The 18,762-nt window shown below is 38.4% G+C and overlaps 4 protein-coding genes across 4 annotated transcripts; 2 read left to right on the top strand and 2 right to left on the bottom strand.

Moving 5' to 3' along the window:
- Positions 1–295: 295 nt before the first annotated feature.
- LOC141843443 (uncharacterized) lies at positions 296–1,782 on the bottom strand. The gene is made up of 2 exons (XM_074731503.1): positions 1,310–1,782; positions 296–1,259 (listed from the first exon to the last, which is right to left on the bottom strand). The coding sequence occupies exons 1-2, from the start codon at positions 1,780–1,782 to the stop codon at positions 542–544; spliced, it is 1,191 nt and encodes a 396-aa protein (XP_074587604.1). The 3' UTR covers positions 296–541.
- A 1,266-nt stretch (positions 1,783–3,048) lies between these two features.
- On the bottom strand, positions 3,049–3,552 carry LOC141843442 (agamous-like MADS-box protein AGL80). The gene has a single exon (XM_074731502.1). It carries the CDS (start codon positions 3,550–3,552, stop codon positions 3,049–3,051), a length of 504 nt encoding a protein of 167 aa, XP_074587603.1.
- A 5,326-nt stretch (positions 3,553–8,878) lies between these two features.
- Positions 8,879–10,210, top strand: LOC141842662 (putative pectinesterase 67). Its single transcript, XM_074730701.1, has 5 exons — positions 8,879–9,141; positions 9,212–9,374; positions 9,454–9,660; positions 9,734–9,981; positions 10,057–10,210. The coding sequence occupies exons 1-5, from the start codon at positions 8,879–8,881 to the stop codon at positions 10,208–10,210; spliced, it is 1,035 nt and encodes a 344-aa protein (XP_074586802.1).
- Positions 10,211–11,090: 880 nt separating this feature from the next.
- LOC141843535 (aspartyl protease AED3-like) lies at positions 11,091–12,618 on the top strand. Its single transcript, XM_074731591.1, has one exon. The coding sequence runs from the start codon at positions 11,118–11,120 to the stop codon at positions 12,444–12,446; it is 1,329 nt and encodes a 442-aa protein (XP_074587692.1). The 5' UTR covers positions 11,091–11,117; the 3' UTR covers positions 12,447–12,618.
- The last annotated feature ends 6,144 nt before the right edge of the window (positions 12,619–18,762 follow it).

The raw sequence follows: 18,762 nt of genomic DNA, 5'->3' as shown, positions 1-18,762 counted from the left end.
AAGCAATGCGCCAAATATTACAAAAGAGACCATAAATCAATTATATGCATGAACAATGTTACAAAACAAGGATGCTGAATGCTGATGATGCATCAACTCCTAGGAAATTAACAAGGTCACTTTGTTCTTGCTACGGAAACAAGAATCAACTGTCTTATGTGAATATTTTAAACATAACATAAAAATTAAATGGATCTTCTTAAACACAAAGCAATATAACAAAAAATCACATAAGAGAACTGCAAATCAAATATATACATTGACAATGTTCCCAAACAAAGATGTTGAATGCTAATGATGCATCAACTCCTCCAAAGAAACTAACAAGGACACTTTGATCTTGCTTCTGAATCAAGAATCAACTCCACAGTCTTCTTTGAATATTATAAGCATTACATAAAAATTAAATGGATCTTCTCAAATACAAAGCAATGCATCAAATATTGCAGAAGAGACTGCAAATTAATTATATCCATGAACAATGTTATCAAAATAAAGATGTTGAATGCTGATAATGCATGACTCCTAGGAAACTAAAAGGTCACTTTGTTCTTGCTGCGGAATCAAGAATCAACTTCACCATCTCCTGGTTCAGATTGACTCCACTAAGGTGATGTTTTATCTCATTCTCTCTCAATTTCTTCAACTTATTCTCTATCACATTTGCCTTAGCATCATCCACCATCTCAAAAGCTTTTCTGATGGCCACCCCACATGAATGCCCATCTGCCAATTTGTTAACCGTTTCCCACAATAATGGATAACAGAGATTACCATTTATACTTCTCAGGCTCACCTCAGAATGAGTAGATGTATCATGTGAGTTCAAATTCTCTTCCTTTGATTTTTGTTCACTTTCTTTAGCATCGTCAGAATCAGAACTAACGATCTCTTCCGTCAAAGTTATAGTCTTGACACCCCATAATTTTTTAGAAAGCTCATATAGATTTTGTTCATGAGGATCCGAAAAATTCAAGGATACCTTGTTTTTTGAACAAGCATAACTTGTTAAAAAATTTTGCTTCAATCTTCTCACCTTATCAGCAAGCTGTTTGTCACTGACCTCCAAGCGAATGGAACTCTTGATGAGATGACGAACACCGTCCATGTCACTGGCGGAGGAAGGAACACTGCCATTCTCACTGTGGTACTCCACCAAGCCTTTGAGTAGTGCTATTTCGTCGTCTAAACTCCACAATCTCCCAAATGAGGTGTGTTTCCGACTTTGATTGTTCTCAGAACTGTCTGCAACGCGCTTCCTTTTGCGAGAACCGGCTCGAGGCGGCAAAGGAGAGAAGGACTAGTGTGCTTGACGGTCTCGGGAGAAGCATCTACATGCATGGTTGAATCCGACGACGGCAGTATTCCTGTTGTCTCGCCGTCGTCGGATTCACCACTGGACTCATCTTCTTCACTGTCTACATTTTCATCGTCGTCTTTGTCTCGGTCAGCGTTAGAGGGGACGGGAGGAAGAGGGTTTCGGGCAGAAAGCGGCGTCTCGTGGGAGGAATCATGATCTGACATGTAATGTGACTGCCGCTTCACTTCCGGCTCCTCCATCTCTGATTCATCAAATTCTTCATCACTGGACCCGTCATCTTCGCTGTCCTCTTCGCGTTCGTCGTCCTTGGAGGAGACGGGAGGACGTGGAGGATGCTTGGGAGCGGAGGAGACGAGATGCACCTTCTTCTCATCTCGTTCCGCTTTCTCTTCCGATGAGGTGTAAGAGGAAGCGGAATTAGAGTCAGACTCCGGTTCAGAAGCGCCGCGCGTGAAGGCCATCGGCGGCGGTGGCGGCTAAGGATCTAAGAAAGCCGAAGCCTAGAGATTTTAGGGGTTTTGCGACGGAAAAGTCAACTTAGGATTGAATAATAATTTATAACAGCTGAAATCATTAATTCGGCTTTTATCATTCATAAAAAAAAAACTTTATTTCTAAACAAAGTTTTTTTCCTTTTTAGTTATAAATCGAATTAATATTCATTTAATTTTTTAGTCATAATTTACTTCCTCAAATACCAAAACTACAGCATTTAATCTCAAATACCCTTTCCGACCAACAACGGTCAACGGCCACCTTACATTTTGCAACTGTGCTTTCCGACCAACAACGGTCGACAGCCACCGTGCTGAGATTTTGCAACTGTCTAGCCACGATTTAGAAGTCAAGCTCACCACGAAATTAGATTTGTAATTAACTTATGGTGAAAATTTAAAAGAGTTTAAATTGTTTTAGGAATCTTTTAAATGTATAACAATCTAAATTCTTTTTTTGATTGAAAAGTGATGAAAATATTATATACTATGGAATCTCATATTATATATATAATATTGGTATATAATATGATCCATTATCTTTGAAATAGAAGTGTTTAGAATATTTATATAAACAAACTTTTTTTAGGTTGAACATAAACAAACAGTTAAAATATATTGAAATGCACCTTCAAACAATTCACCATGAGTTTAGTATTTTTTTAAAATATATATTTAAAAAATCAATTGAGAATTCATAAAAGATGTTAGAATTTACGGTATAAAAAAATCTATATTTGAAATTTAAGTAAATTGCATATAAATTTTATGCAACTAATAGGTCTAAACATAGATATTTATTCTTTGCATGATTTTATTTTATTTTTAAAATAATTCTTAACATTAATTCAATAATTATTTTTATTTGTGTATCCTTCTATTGTATTTGAAGTTCTAAACAGGATTTCTTTGCTCATTAATTATCTAATAATTTTGGTTGGCTACAAATTTATGAAAGTTGACATCAATTTTTTCACATAAATATCTAACTGTTCTAGTTCCATGATTTTATTCCTTTCACTTATCTTTGTAATTTTATTTATCATCTCAAATTTATATTTATCAATAAATTTACATTTACTAATTAAAAATTTATCACTTAATTATTGTCAATTAAAAGGAAAGAAATCAAACATCTACCATGTTACATGTGTGAATCAAAACATTAAGCTCTTCCAAGGGCTACCTTGAAAGGTACCCGGGCATGTTACATGTGATTTATGAATCAAAACATTAAGAGCATAACCCGGGTAATTCAGAATCAACTCGGGTAAATCTTGTGCCAGTGTTATCTTCCGGGAACCAACTCAACATTTCAGTGGCTGCCTCTACCGGCGCCTTTTCCCTTCCGACCACTGATGACAACCTTTCTTCCTTCGCTTTCCGGAGGTCGATGACCTCTATGCGTTGGTTCCTCACTTGTTCCATCTGCTCTCGCACCAGCTTCACCTTCGCCTCCACCATCCACGTGAGACTCATGATGGCCTCGAATTCTGCCTCGCCCAAGTCAGCACCGTCAGTGAGGCCCTTGCGCATGAGCAACGCAATCTCGAGCTCCAAGTCCTCGCTCTTCTGATTCCGGAGTTGCTTCCGAAGCTTCACGAGGCACTGCTGGAGGAACGCCTCCTGGTTCATCATCTTCTTGCTCTGATCCATCTCCGGTAGGCTCTTGAAGTGTGCAAGCACGCGAGTGGCATTAGATACTGACATCCAGACCTTCGGCTTTGGTGTTGGCATGTAAACTTATTTCAAAAACAAGTTGACTTCTTCAATTATGTAAGGAAGTAGTCAAAATTAACTTGATTTCATGTGACTCTTCATCAACTATGCAAAGTTCAATTATCTTATTAAGTTCAATAAAACTCTTTATGACAAGAGTCATTAGTATATAAAAGAATAAAATCTAATTGTCTTGTGTTTAATGATGTGATATATTAATTATAGAAGGATGTAGAAGCATGAGTCTAAGTGTATAAATAGGGACTTTGTATGATGATCAAGAAGTAAGAAAGTCTCTCTTTGTACTCTCTCACAAAGACTCTCTTACATTCTTGTTTCCTCATCCTAGATCCATCAAATTCCAACAAATCTAGTATCAGAGTAATTAATATACACCAATGGCTTCGACGAGCTCTCCAAGTGCCAAACTTAACTAAAGACAATTGCAAAATGTGGAGTATACAAATGGAGACTCTATTAGGATCCCTTGATGTATGAGACCTCATGGAGACTGACTATATTATAGCCAAAACAAGCGATGGGAATGAGCAAGCTCTTAAGATGATGAAGAAAAGAGAGAAGAAGGTCTTATTCACTATCTATCAAGGAGTAGATGAAACTACTTTTGAGTTAATTGCTTTAGCAACAACGTCACAAGAGGCTTGGAGATATTGAAGACAACATATGATGGAGTAGATAAAGTAAAGAAGATTCGCTTACAAGTCCTTCGAGCTTAATTTGAAGCACTACAACAAGAGAATTCAGAAATAATTTCTAATTATTTCTCCTGAGTTATCTCCATTGTTCATCAAATGAGACAAAATGATAAGGAGCTAAAAGATGTTGGAGTCGTAGAAAATTTTTTAAGATCTTTAGACTCGAAGTTTGATTTCATAGCTGTGGCGATCGAGGAATCAAAAGATTTAGAGATGATGGCTATGCAAGAGCTTATGAGATCCCTTCAAGCATATGAACAAATAATATTGAAGAAAAGTGAAGGAAGAACTTTGGAGCAAGCATTCCAAGCCAAACTATCATTCAAGAAGAATGAATCATATAGAATAGGTCCTCAACAAGGAAGGGCTTCTACATGGAGAGGAAGAGGTGGTCAGTGGTCGTACTTCTGACTTCAATGAGCACGCTCAAAATTACAATGATGGAAATGAGAATAATCAAAAAGGGCATGAACATGGAAGAGGCTGTGGTGGAAGCTGAGGTCAAGGTCGTGGATGAGGTAGAAATACTATATGGAGGTATGCATTTACAAGTATGGTCATCACTAAAATGAATGTTGGTATAACACTAACTATGGAGAAGAAATAGTAAACCTTGTTAATAAAGAGGTGGACAATGAAGGACCGATATTATTGATGGCATGTGATGGGCCAGAATTTGTCCAACCTATTATATGATTCCTAGACATAGGAGCTTCAAACCACATGTGTGGGAGGAAGAAGCTTTTCACAAAGCTTGATGAGGGGCAAATAGACAATATCACATTCAGAGATCTTTCACAAAGGCCAATTAAAGAAAAATGTGATATTATATTTGAATTACAAAATGGAAAGAAGGTATGCATCTTAGATGTTTATTATGTTCTCGATTTCAAAAATAATCTTTTGAGCATTGGTCAATTATTGGAGAAAGAATATAATATACAAATGAAGGACTTAGCTTTTAGTGTTCGTGATAAGAGTAATAATCTTATTATTCATGTCACAATGGACAAGAACAGAATGTTATCACTGAAATTGAGCATTAATGAAGGGAATTGCTTCAAGGCAAGCACTTTGGATAGTTCTATTCTTCTGACATCTTAAAGCTACTTTCAAAAAATAACATGGTATTTGGATTGCCAAAGATTGAAAGTTTCAACCATCTATGTGAAATATGTGTTGTAGGAAAGCAGCAGGAAACCATTTAAAAAGTACAACATGAGGTGAACATCTTCACAACTTGAACTTGTGCATTCCGATGTTTGTGGATCCATCAAACCTATCTCTATTGGTGGAAATAGGTATTTTTTGACTTTCACTGATGATTATAGTGAAAAAACTTGGGTATATATGTTGAAAGAGAAGAAAGAAGTTTTCACCAAATTTAAGCAATTTAAAATTTTGATTGAAAAATAAAGTGGATATCAGATAAAATATCTATGAACTAATCGAGGAGGTGAATACACCTCGTTGGAGTTTGAAAATTTTTACAAAGAAAATGTTATTATTCACCAACTCATAATGCCTCAAACACCACAACAAAATGGTATTTCAGAAAGAAAAAATTGAACTATTCTAAATATAGTTCGATGTATGTTGAAAGAGAAAAATATCCCAAAAGAGTTTTGGGGAGATGTTGTTGCTTGTGCGGTATATTTATTGAACATGTTTCCTACTAAAAGAATTATTGGAGACATCACCCCAGAGGAAGCTTGGAGTTTACACAAACCAAGAGTATATCATCTTTGTATTTTTGGGAGCGTAGCATTTGCAAAAGTACAAGAAGAGAAGTAAACAAAACTTGAAGATAAAAGTCAGAAGTGTATTCTCTTGGGCTATTGTGAGAATGCTAGCGAGTACAAACTGTACAATCCCATAACTCTAAAGCTCATGGTATCAAGAGATATGAAATTTGATGAAGAACAAAATTGGAACAACAACAATAGTGACAACATAAAGCAAATCTCATTTGAAGAAGATTTTAAAGAGAAGAAAGACAACAAGGAGAGAGTTAAGAAGTATCATCACCCCAACAAGTTGATACTCAGTCAGAAAGTGATGATCCAAACAGTCCGATTATGAAAAGGATGAAGAGCATTCAAGACATATATGACTCCAGCGGAGTTATTGATATTGATGTTGATTTTAATAACTTATGTCTATTTGCAGGTCATATTCCTATAACTTATGAAGAAGCCTCCAAAGATGCAAAATGGAGAAAAGCAATGGAAGAAGAGATTCATATTATAAAGAAAAATAATACATGGGAGTTCACTGCACTTCCTCAAAGACACAAAGCTATTGGAGTCAAATGGGTATTCAAAATAAAGACAAATACAAAAGAAGAAGTTGAAAGACACAAAACAAGGTTGGTTGCTAAAGGATACAAGCAAAAGTATAAGATTGACTACAAAGAAGTCTTTGCACCAGTAGCCCATCTTGAAACAGTAAGATTACTTATCTCTCTTTCAACTAAAAAAAGATGGAAGATATATCAGATGGACTTAAAATCTGCATTTTTAAATGGAAATCTTAAAGAAGAGGTCTATATCGAGTAACCACTGGATTTTATCATCAAAGGACAAGAAGAAAAGGTATACAAATTAAAGAAAGCTCTTTACAGACTCAAGCAAGCCCCTAGAGCTTGGAACTCAAGAATTGATGAACACTTTATAAATAAAGGCTTCACAAAGTGCCCCTACGAGCATTCTTTATAATTGAAGAATAATTCATATAGAGATATCATGCTGATATGTCTTTATGTGGATGATTTAATTTTTACAAGTAATAATATCTCTATGATTAGAGAATTCAAGCAATCAATAGAGAAGGAGTTTGAGATGACAGATCTGGGATTGATGAGATACTTTCTTAGTTTTGAAGTATAACAAAGAGAAGAGAGAATCTTTGTATCACAAGAAAAATATATCACAGAGATTCTAAATAAATTTTCAATGAAAGATTGTCATACTATGGATATGCCTATTGAGTATGACATTAGAATGACTAAAGATGAAGAAGGCAAACCTATGAATCCTACTTATTACAAAAGTCTTGTGGGTTGCCTCAGGTACCTGACATGTACAAGACCTGATATATTATTTGAAGTTGGTTTGGTAAGCACGTATATGGAAACTCCAAAAACTTCTCACTTATATGCAGCTAAGAGAATTCTTAGATATATAAAAGGGACAATTGATTATGGGATTCTCTATTCATCAACAAAAGATATGGAGTTTTTTGGTTTCAGTGATAGCAATTAGGTTGGAAGTTATGATGATTGCAAGAGCACTACTAGGTACGTAATGTTGCTTTCATCTTTAATCAATTGTTGCTCTATCAACTTTTGAAGCAGTGTATATATATTGTTGTAACCTCTTGTGTTTGCCATGCTATTTGGCTAAAAATATTATTTCAAGATCTTAGATTGCAACAAGAAGCTACAATCAAGATTTATGTTGATAACAAATCAACAATTACTTTAGCCAAAAAAATCCAGTTCATCATGAAAGATCCAAACATATCGATACTCACTTTCATTTCATAAGGAGAGTATATTAAATCAAAAGAAATATAATTGCTACATGTAAAGTCAAGTGATCAAGTAGCTGATATATTTACAAAGCTTCTAAAAATGAAAGCTTTTCAATACTTAAGGAATTTGTTGGGAGTTCAAGGAAGAACAAATTTAAGGGGGCAGATGTTGGCATGTAAACTTATTCCAAAGACAAGTTGACTTCTTCAATCATGAAGAAAGTAGTCAAAATCAATTTAATTTCATGTGACTCTTCATCAACTATGCAAAGTTTAATTATCTTATTAAGTTCAATCAAACTCTTTATGACAAGAATCATTACTATTGAAAATAACAAAAATCTAATTATCTTATATTTAATAATGTGATATTAATTATAGAAGAATGTAGAAGTATGAATCTAAGTATATAAATAGAGATTTTATATGATGATAAAAAATATAATAAAAAAGTCTCTTTTCATTCTCTCTTCCTACTCTTTTAATTGTGATTATAAACGAGATCCTTCACTGCGGGATTGCAAATTTAATGGACTGATGATTCACGTGGCTTGATGAATTGCTTATCGTATTTCATCTTGATGCATATCAACTACGTACTCGGCCTCTTGCCATTGTCAGGCTGTGCAAACTTAATTAAAATTAATGCTTTCGACTTGGTGAATCTTACTCCAATTAATCTACATAGATATTGTAATTTGTGCAAAAAAAAAGTCCAAGACATGAAGCATAAATGTCGCATTTAAATGGACCAGAGAGCCGGATGAAATATAAGTTTACAAGAGGGATCGAAGGCGAAGAAAAGTTGAATTTGATCAGAAAGAAGGATCGAGTCCTACCGAACCTCTGTCCGCAGCACTGCTGAAAGACAGCGAGACGACAACGATGCATCTCCCGACCTCAAAGGCACAACAGAACGATGCATCTCCTTCTCTACCTCCCAACTGCTCAACTGTCTTCTAACCGTTTCCTTTTCTTCCTCCGGACCTCAAAGGCAGAAGGCAGAACAGAACAAATGCGTCTCCTTCTCCTTTATCAGCCATCTCTCTCCTTCTCTTCCTCCTCCCATCAGCGCAGTAAGAACGACGACGACGATGCCGACCTCTAGGATGAGTAACGTTTTCACTATCGCCTTCCTCAGCCTCAGTCTTTCTTCTTCCATCTTCCCCATCGTTGCCGCACACAAGAAGAGCCATGACCGCATCAACGCTCCCCTGCTCACTTCAAAGATCGCCGCGAATCGCTCCATAATCGTCGGTCCGTCGGAAGAATTCAAGACGGTGCAGGCCGCCATCGACGCCGTGCCGGAGGGCAACAAGGAGTGGATCGTCATCCACCTCAGGGCCGGCATTTACAGGTACCACCATGGACCATATCTGCATTCGATGTAGAATTTCATGGTTTCATTAACATATTTGTGTTCGTAGGGAGAAAGTAGTGATCCCGGAGGGAAAAGATTACATCTTTCTGCGAGGAAGTGGAAAAGGAAGAACCGCCATCGTTTGGGACGACTCCTCCACCAACAACACCCTCTCCTCCACCTTCATAGTTTGGGCCGACAACTTCGTCGCCTTCGGCATTAGCTTCAAGGTGAGCTTTTTCCTACCTCCTCTCCATCAATCCTCAACCACGTTAACTTAACTAATTTCCACATGCACATCCATGGCAGAATGATGCCACAATGGGCGTCGCCAACACGCCATACAACCAGTCGGTGGCCGCCATGGTGGCTGGCGACAAGGCCGCCTTCTACCACTGCGCCTTTTACAGCGCTCACAACACTCTCTTCGACTACAGAGGCAGGCACTACTACGAGAGCTGCTATGTTCAGGGCAACATCGATTTCATCTTCGGCCGAGGACAATCCATTTTCCAGGCAAGTATCCTGACTTTCGTATCTAGATTATATATGTTCTTCTCCATCAAAATCATGTTCTTGAATGATACAGAGTTGCGAGATATTTGTTCTACAAGACAACAGGAAGAAGATACTCGGCTCGATCACAGCTCAAAACAGGGAATCTGCTGATGAACCCAGTGGCTTCGTCTTCCACAAGGCAAAAGTTTACGGCGTCGGCGATGTGTATTTGGGTCGAGCAAAAGGAGCTTACTCTCGTGTGATTTTTGCGGAGACCTACCTCTCCAAGACGATCACTCCAAGAGGGTGGACTAATTGGAGCTACGATGGAGAAACCGAGTAAGAATTCAAGTCCTCTCTTTAGATTATCGCAATGTGTTGGTGATCTTTGCTGATTAAATTTGCGTCGAGCAGCAACTTACTGCATGGAGAGTATGAGTGTCATGGCCCGGGAAGTGAATTGGGTTCTCGAGTTTCTTGGTCGCAGCAGCTGACGAAGGAAGAGGTTTCGCCTTTCTTGAGCATTGATTTCATCGATGGCAAGGAATGGCTGCCAGCGTATTATTGACCGAATACTTTATTCATCTTCAAGCATGGGAAAATTTCGAGCTAATGCCACTTTATTGGTTGAACAATAAATAAATATGAGTCCTTGTCTCAAGCGCACAGCTTCGTCGTCGTCGTCGTCGTCGTACCACACTTGCCAATTTAACACCAGCACCGAAAGAACAGAGATTTGAAAAAGAAAAAGTAATGCAAACAGATACACTTTACGAATCTGCAGTATAAATAATATAGAGGCCAAAAGCTTTCAGAAGGCACACATCGACTTTAAGTAACACCTGTCCAACAACACCTCATCGACTATGGAATCTGACAATATAACGTACATAGAAAAACAGAACAAGCAAAGCAAACAGAAAGTAGATATGCTCATCTAAGCTAATCGAATCGAATCTAGTTGCAACCCGTGACACTCGCTAGAGAACAAGCAGAATGCAGTGTCTTCGGTCTATGGCCTTCGTGAAGCAACTCGTGACATGCTTCGTCGGTAGATGAATCTTCAGGTTGTCGGTGCCGGAAAAAAAAAGCACGTGAACCTGCAGTGTTCGAGTACGTGCTCCAGGAGCAGCGTCCCAAGTCAGATGTGCTAATAAATAATCTCGAATTTAGACTTATCAGAAAATTCTCAATTCAGATTTAGTTATTTCTCCCCTCGACGTATCAAAATAATTTTTGCTCGATAACAATATTTATATGAAAATTATTCTAAAATTTATCTCCAGTTGTTTTATGAGATCATACTTCCTGCTGTGGAAGTATAATTGCACCATCTGTGATGGACAGAACACTACTATTGTAAGCAGTGTTAGTATTCTCACTCACCCGATCTGCCTTTTGATATTTAACTCCCATTCCCTTCGTCTCCTCCCACTCAAATCTCTCAAGCATCGGATTCGAAGCCTCGTACGTCCATGGCCGCCCTGCTGCTTAACATCCTCCTTCTCGTGGCCAATGCCGCCGCCACCAAGGCCGCCACTCCCTGCGCCACCCCTCCTGACGACGGCTCCACCGTCCACATCCTCCACGCCTTCGGTCCCTGCTCCCCTCTCGGCGCCGCGCCTTTCTCCTCGTGGGAGGACACCATAATGGATCTCCTCTCCCGCGACGCCTCCCGCCTTCTCTACCTCTCGTCTCTCACCGCCTCCGCCGGCCGCTCCTTCGTCCCCCTCGCCCCCGGCCGCCAGCTCCTCCAGATCCCCAACTACGTCGTCCGCGCCAAGGTCGGTTCCCCGCCCCAGTCGTTCCTCGTCGCACTCGACAACAGCAACGACGCCGCATGGTTCCCCTGCGCCGGGTGCGTCGGTTGTCCCTCCGCCTCCTCCTCCTTCGCCGCCGCCCGCTCCTCCAGCTACCGCCCCCTCCCCTGTGGCTCCCCGCAGTGTGGGCAGGTCCCCAACCCCTCCTGCTTCGCTGGCGCCTCCTCTTGCTCCTTCAATCTCACCTACGGCAGCTCCTCCATCCAGGCTGGCCTCGTACAGGACTCCCTCGCCCTCGCCGACGACGTCGTGGCATTCTACACCTTCGGGTGCCTCCAGAAGGTCACAGGCGGTAACTCTGTTCCACCGCAGGGGCTGCTCGGCCTAGGCCGCGGCCCTCTCTCCTTCTTGTCTCAAACAAAGAGCCTCTACGATTCCACCTTCTCCTACTGCCTCCCCAGCTTCAAGTCCCTCAATTTCACCGGCACGCTCCGGCTCGGCCCCGTCGGCCAGCCGAAGCGCATCAAGACCACGCCTCTGCTCTCCAATCCCCGCCGTTCCTCGCTCTACTACGTCAATATGGTCGGCGTCCGCGTAGGGCGGAAGGTGGTCGACATTCCCCCCTCCGCGCTGGCCTTCGACCCGGCCACCGGCGCCGGCACCATAGTCGATTCCGGGACCATGTTCACGCGCCTGGTTACGCCGGCGTACAACGCTGTGCGGGACGAGTTCCGTCGGCGGGTGAAGACATCTGGACCGGCGACGACGATCGGAGGCTTCGACACTTGCTACGACGGACCCGTGGTGGCGCCGGCCATCACGCTGATGTTCGCCGGGATGAACGTAACGCTGCCACCGGAGAACGTGATGATCCACAGCACGGCAGGGTCGTTCTCCTGCCTCGCCATGGCGGCGTCGCCGGACAATACGAACTCGATGATCAACGTGGTGGCGAATATGCAGCAGCAAAACCACAGGGTGCTCTTCGACGTGCCCAACGGCAGGATCGGCTTCGCCCGTGAGCCCTGCAGCGCCGCAGTCTAAGCCACGTAGCTGTTCGTCTTGATCAAGAACATCAACCGCAATTAGTATCGTTAATTTTTTTTTTCGTATCGAATCATGTGGTATCGCTGTCATATTGATTCCATTTTCTACTCTTCTATCGAGCTTCCAGTTTGTTGTCTTGTAGCTATCTTGATCACGCTTAGTTTATGATCGCCCAATGGAAGGAAAAATGTCGTGGCAAGCGTCACAAATAACGTGATCGTCTTTTTTTCTTAGCCGTGCGGATAGTGTGATTTAGATTTATAACAATTGATTTTTTTAAATAGAACTAATTAAATTATATATGTTTATAATCTCTATTAAGAAATTTGTAATATACAAAATAGATCTCTTTAGCCGAATCCAAGTGAAATGGTGGCGATGATTATAGCGAAAAGGATCGGGGAAGCAATCGTGCTGTTTTTGGTGAATAAATGTTCATTAGGAGCCACGGCTATGCGGGAAAGCATGATTTCAATTCAAATAGCCAGGCAATCACATTTAATGTAACAAGCACTTTGATAAATTGAAGATAATCGAATTTTTTTTAATAGCGATAAGAAGAAGAAACCAACCAAAAAGGATTCTGTAAACTCTCTGCTAAAATAACACAATGAAACCTATCTACAAAATTAACCATTCAATGTTTCATTCTATAGCGATAGTTATCATGTCCTCGTCTTCCGGAAGCTCCGCGACGAGAGAGACAGTTTCCGAACCAGAATCGCAATAATCTCTCGAGTTCAGTAGAACAGCAGCAGCGACGATTACTATCGACATGCACATAACAAACGGAATCACGAGAGCTGCATCAACGGCCGCCGCTGCCGTTGCACAGTCGCCACTGCTTTCCACAACGTCCAGGAGGACAGGTAACAAAAATGAGAAGAGGATGCGGAAAATACCAGTGACGATGCACAACACAAAGCTCTCTGCTACGATCGCCATTACCCCGGAGATCATGGACGAAGAGGAAGACATCCTTTGCTCCTTTGTTTTTGTTGCCGCTCAAATCTCACAAAAGATTTACATAACACGGCTTGATGACGACGGCGGATCTTGCTCGAATGGCTTGCGGAGAGATCGCATTGCAAAAGAACAACTTCCGATTTAAAGAAGTGGGAGGGAGCAGTTAAGATTTTTTCGCGGTTAGTTATATTTTGCCGGGGCCGGGTCGGGGACGGGTCGCGGGGAACAGCAATCGAAATTTTATAGAATTATTCGCAACCGCCGATTCTAACAGATAGCTAGTTCATCTCTTCCATTGTCTTCTGTTTAATCTTTAATAAATTAATAATAATAATAATAATAAGTTATAAATTAATAATATTATTTTAATTTAAATAGTATTCAATAAAAATATTAATTACAATAATAGTATATTTTATATTATAATATATTTATTGCTTTTATATTTTTTTAAAAATAAAATATCAATTTGAATATCAAAATTTTAATTAATGAAAATTTATTTTAAAAACTTTAATTTTTAAATTTATCCTTTTATTTTAAATTTAAATGATTAGACTTGTGATTTTTTTTAATCTAACTTATTCGGTCCTTCAAACTGACTAATTTTGAAAGCATGAATGACATGTATTACATAGTCAGCATTTTAAGATTATCTTTCAACTGAAAAAATTAATCTACGATGTGTTATATATTTGGATCATGTTTAATTTTTTTATAATTCAAGTATTCAATTATTCGAACTAACTAATTCTAAAGGTGACAGACTTGGTTCTGTAGAGTTTTTTATCAATCATCAAGGTAAATCAGGAAATGTGAATGACAAATTGCTCCATAATCAACTTTTCAAGATTATTTTTCCATCAAAATTAATCCACATTGCATTATATTTTTGGACCATGTTCCTTTTCTAATATATAATTAAAGTATTTAGCTTTTTGAATCGATTAATTATGAAGATGATTGATCCAACCTACAAAAGTACAAAGATAAATTGAGAAACGCAAATGGTATATCGCTTTGTAGTCGGCCTTCCAAGGACTATGTTCCTTTTTGAACTATGCCAGCGAGGCCTATTTAAAATCGACTAAACATGACATGAAAATAAGCCTAATAAACATGTCTAAAAGAATAAGGACAATCCATTGACACCATGATTTTAGAAGCATACATGTTCTCTGCTCAAATCAGTCTTGCTTACAATTTTTAGCAGAAGTTTAAACAACTAGGATCAATTAGAAGATGAATTAATGTTAAAAATCAACTTGTAGGCATGCTCATTAATTAACTACCCTGTATGACAACATTAATAGTTGCATGTAGATCATATGACCTCAAAGGCTAGCTTAGTTATCTGATCTCTTGCACTTCACTACTATACACAGAGGAGAGGTTCTCCCTTGAGCAGAACAAGAGAAAAACTAAAAAAACCAGGTCCATAGCTAGAGCTTGCAGTGACCGCTAGCTTTCTAAATTGATTTCTTTTTATTTTAGTCTTCACGAATTAATATATAGCTAATAAACTATCAACTATTAATTATTAATCTATGATTTAATCAAATCATGAACTGAACTTGGTCGGATCAATATCCAAGTACGTATAACATGCATTTGAACAAATTAATTCGCTGGTTTAATTATTTAATCAGTGATCCAGAGCTCATCTGATTAATGAACTGAACTAAAGGCCCAATCTTTGTCTAATTGTTATCATTATGTATGTATGAGTCTATCAGAAATATCTAGGTCACATTAGAATGGTATTCCTATAAAGTGACCGTTCATAACCATCGATAAATTAAAGATTCCCTAAGAAGGTCTCTTTTAGTAAACAAGAAGTGAATGTGTTTCAGTTGAGAAATTTGAGTGATCATGGCTCACGATTTCATCGTGTAAACAAGTTGAAATCGTAGAAATTAAACAACTCACACGTTTCAAACCATACAATATTAATTGCCTGCATTCATCGATCGAGCACTAAAGAACCCTCTAAACGTGCTACAAATTTGAGAGAGTTGAAGCATCCAGCGCTTCTCTACGATGATCATGAGTAGACATGGAAGGTACGATTTCAATTTAAATAACTTAATTGGCAGGCAATCACAATTGATAGGACAGGCACTTCGATTAGTTTAGTTGGGGATAAAAGAAGTCTTCTAATAGTAATTAAGAAGGAAACAATATATCAAGCAGGATATATAAATCTGCACACTCATTGTTAAAACCTATGTACAAAATTAAATGAATGGATTAAAGTTTCATTCTATTCTATTCTATGACTATAGTTATCGTGTCCTCGTCGTCTTCAGGAAGCGCCACGACGATGGAGATAGTTTCCGAATCAGAGTCGCAATCTGTAAAGCTCAGCAGAACAGCAGCAGCTACAATTACCAGCGACATGCACACAACGAACGGAATCACTAGAACTGCTCCAATGATCGCCGCCCCCGTCTCGCAGTCGCCACAGCTTTCAGCAATCTCCAAGAGGACTGGTAATAACAAATACGAAAAGAGGATGCGGAAAATACCGGTGATTGTGCATAACGCCAAGCTAAACATCACCATCGCTATTACGCTGGAGATCATGGAAGAGGACGACATTCTTAATTTACTTGACAATATCAAGGACGAGAAATTCTGCTCGAAAGAGTTGGAAAGAGATTGTTGGAGAAGATGAGGATTCAGAGCAATGATAAAAAAGCTGCTTCCTGTGCCCCGTTTTATAAACGATGGGAGGGAGCAGTAGTTAGCCTTTTTCGCGGTTCGTTATATTTCATGGATACCCGCAATCAAAATTTATAAAATTAATTAAGAGGATTAATCGCAACTGTCGATTACAATACATTAAATTTATTTGGAAAAAAATATATAAGACAATTCCTAAAAATCGAACTAATCGAAATAAAATACCTGCCAATTTTGAGCCAGTTGAATTAATCATGCAAAATTTAACAGTACTGCCCAATTTAATGAAAAATTAAAAAAAAAAACAAATTATCCCATAACCTACTATATAATCTTAGGTTTTCTGAATTCTTGGTTCTAAAATAGTAAGGGAAATCGGGGACAATTGAATTGCACAACCGGATGAATAATGATTTGGATTTTGAATTGAGTTTGTCAGCTTATTACGGTACTAAGAGTTGAATTGAATGGTTCAGTAGATTTGAGTTTGAATTGGACATTACTATGTCAAGCAAACAAATCAAAAGTACTAAAAAAAATTTAGCCAATTGGACTTTAAATTTTAAAAAATAAGAAATTGAATAATTTATCAATACTAAAAGCGCGAGAGTTTTTTATATGATTATTAGAAGTCGTCTGAGAAATTTAAAATTAATTCATTTTTAGCACAAATCTTCTCAATTCACACAATTATATGATATTTATTAATTAATGTTTGCATTTTTAAAAAATAATTTCTACTAAAAATAAAAGAATTTAGGTAGATCTTTTATTTAAATATCACTGTGAATGTATATTATTTTGAATTTGTTTTAATTTAATTTGTTTTATTTTTAATTGTATATTTTTTTGTATTATTGTTTTTACTATAATTAATTATATTGATTTTTTATAAAAACAATTACAAAAAACATAATGTAATTGAAATGTGTCGTCTATATTAATGAATAAATTTTTGTATGTTTAATACTATAATTTAACCCTTAAATTCTAAAGAAAAAATTTTAAATGATTTAACCGTAGCAAAAAAAATAAAAATATCACTATTCATGTTTCGGCCATCCAAAATCCTTTCAGACACCCTGAATATTCTGTGATGCGGATGAGTTGCGCATTGTAAGGCACGCATGATACATTTATATATATAATTTTGATATGTTGGTCATCATTCGTGAGCATCAAATGTAAAAAAAAAATAATTCTTTTAGTTTAGGATTTAATGTTTAATTTAAAAGAAATAAAAATAAAAAAAATTTACACTTGGTGCTTATGAATGGTGTATACACAAACGCATATAACAGGAGTAGGACTTGATTAACGCATGCTTCGATCAGTATGATTTAAGATAGTTTCTTGATTTATCATATATAGCTACACTTGGCTCGAAGTCAAGTCAAATTAGCTCTTTGAATTCAAATCAAGTCAACCAAGCTCAAGACTTGATCGACATACTTGGGTCGAGTCAGCCAATACATGGTCGAACCTCAAGTTAGTCGAGCTCGACTTGAGTCAATCCAAGTCAAGTCCCCTCCAGTCAAATTCATGATCAAGCTCAAATCAAATTGCTCCCATGCTCAGATGCGTTACAGTGGTTATAATGATACCAATTACAAAATGGTACGTCATCTAGTAAAATGGGAAGAGGTATATCCTTTGAGAGTCTTGACCACTCTTTGCTTCCTAAATAAGGTAATGGTTGTTGTATAATTTGGCTTCCCTCTGAGGGGAGATCTGCAGCAATGACTTTCAATAGCTCTTTCCACGACGTTGGAAAAACTCAGACTCGAGCGCGTTCAGGTTTCTGTGCTCGAGCAGTGTAGTGCAGTATTTGTACACGATGGTACTCGGATGAGTCGGAGCAATACCCTGCGGTACTCAGACGAGGCAGAGCAGTACTCGACGGTACTTGGACAATGCGGAGTAGTGCTCGGCAGTACTCGGATGAGGCAGAGTAGTACTTGGCAGTACTTAGCCGAGTTGGTGCAGTACTCAGAAATGCTCGTATGAGACAGAAAAGTACTCGGTGGTACTTGGCCGAGTTGGTACAGAACTTGGTGATGATGACTATTTTCCAGGATACAACGATAAGACCGTCAAAATGATCAAGCACAAATCGTTCCCGGCGAACTGATTACACCCAAAAGCCTATCACCGGAGAGGGAAACATCATTGAAAGGTATACTGTGACATTGAACATTACTATTTTCACTTCGTTATCTCTTCCTTCTAACTCTCCAGAACCTGACTTGAGTGTTGGAGGGATTCCTGCCTTGGCCTCCCTTCTATCACTTTTTCGATCCTTTCAATCGTCATCGTCAGAGATCTTCACCGGAGTTCTTTTGTTGCTCATTTTGATAACTGCCAGCCCAACAACCTCTAGATTTGATAACAACCAACCTGATAGAAACAGACCCAAGAGGATTCGTTTTGATGCGCATCTAACCTACTAAAAGAGCTCGATTACAGATATACCAAGAAGTCAATCTATCCTTTGATCTCAAACCAAATCAGTATATAAGATTTTGACTTTTGCTTATTCTACAATAGAGTACACATATAAAGATGAATGTTATATGAAAGATAATAGTTACATAAAAGATAAAGAGACAAGAGTGTGATGTTAAGATAGGATATTCTATAATAAGTTTTCATATATCATCAT

Source organism: Curcuma longa, chromosome 12 (assembly GCF_044706935.1).
Source record: "Curcuma longa cultivar G26 ecotype Majalengka, Jawa Barat chromosome 12, ITB_CL_G26_1.1, whole genome shotgun sequence".
Taxonomy (NCBI): Eukaryota; Viridiplantae; Streptophyta; class Magnoliopsida; order Zingiberales; family Zingiberaceae; genus Curcuma; species Curcuma longa.
The sequence above is the reverse complement of the archived record's forward strand: the minus strand, read 5'-3'. Positions and strand labels throughout refer to the sequence as shown.

What these genes read in the sequence shown, in the direction of transcription:
- LOC141843443 (XM_074731503.1), bottom strand. Translation starts at nt 1,782, where the DNA reads ATGGCCTTCACGCGCGGCGCTTCTGAACCGGAGTCTGACTCTAATTCC. An exon ending in GCTTCTCCCGAGACCGTCAA is followed by an intron (nt 1,260 to 1,309) that starts GCACACTAGTCC and finishes TTCTCGCAAAAG; the next exon opens with GAAGCGCGTTGCAGACAGTT.
- LOC141843442 (XM_074731502.1), bottom strand. Translation starts at nt 3,552, where the DNA reads ATGCCAACACCAAAGCCGAAGGTCTGGATGTCAGTATCTAATGCCACT.
- LOC141842662 (XM_074730701.1), top strand. Translation starts at nt 8,879, where the DNA reads ATGCCGACCTCTAGGATGAGTAACGTTTTCACTATCGCCTTCCTCAGC. An exon ending in CCTTCGGCATTAGCTTCAAG is followed by an intron (nt 9,375 to 9,453) that starts GTGAGCTTTTTC and finishes CATCCATGGCAG; the next exon opens with AATGATGCCACAATGGGCGT. An exon ending in AGCTACGATGGAGAAACCGA is followed by an intron (nt 9,982 to 10,056) that starts GTAAGAATTCAA and finishes TGCGTCGAGCAG; the next exon opens with CAACTTACTGCATGGAGAGT.
- LOC141843535 (XM_074731591.1), top strand. Translation starts at nt 11,118, where the DNA reads ATGGCCGCCCTGCTGCTTAACATCCTCCTTCTCGTGGCCAATGCCGCC.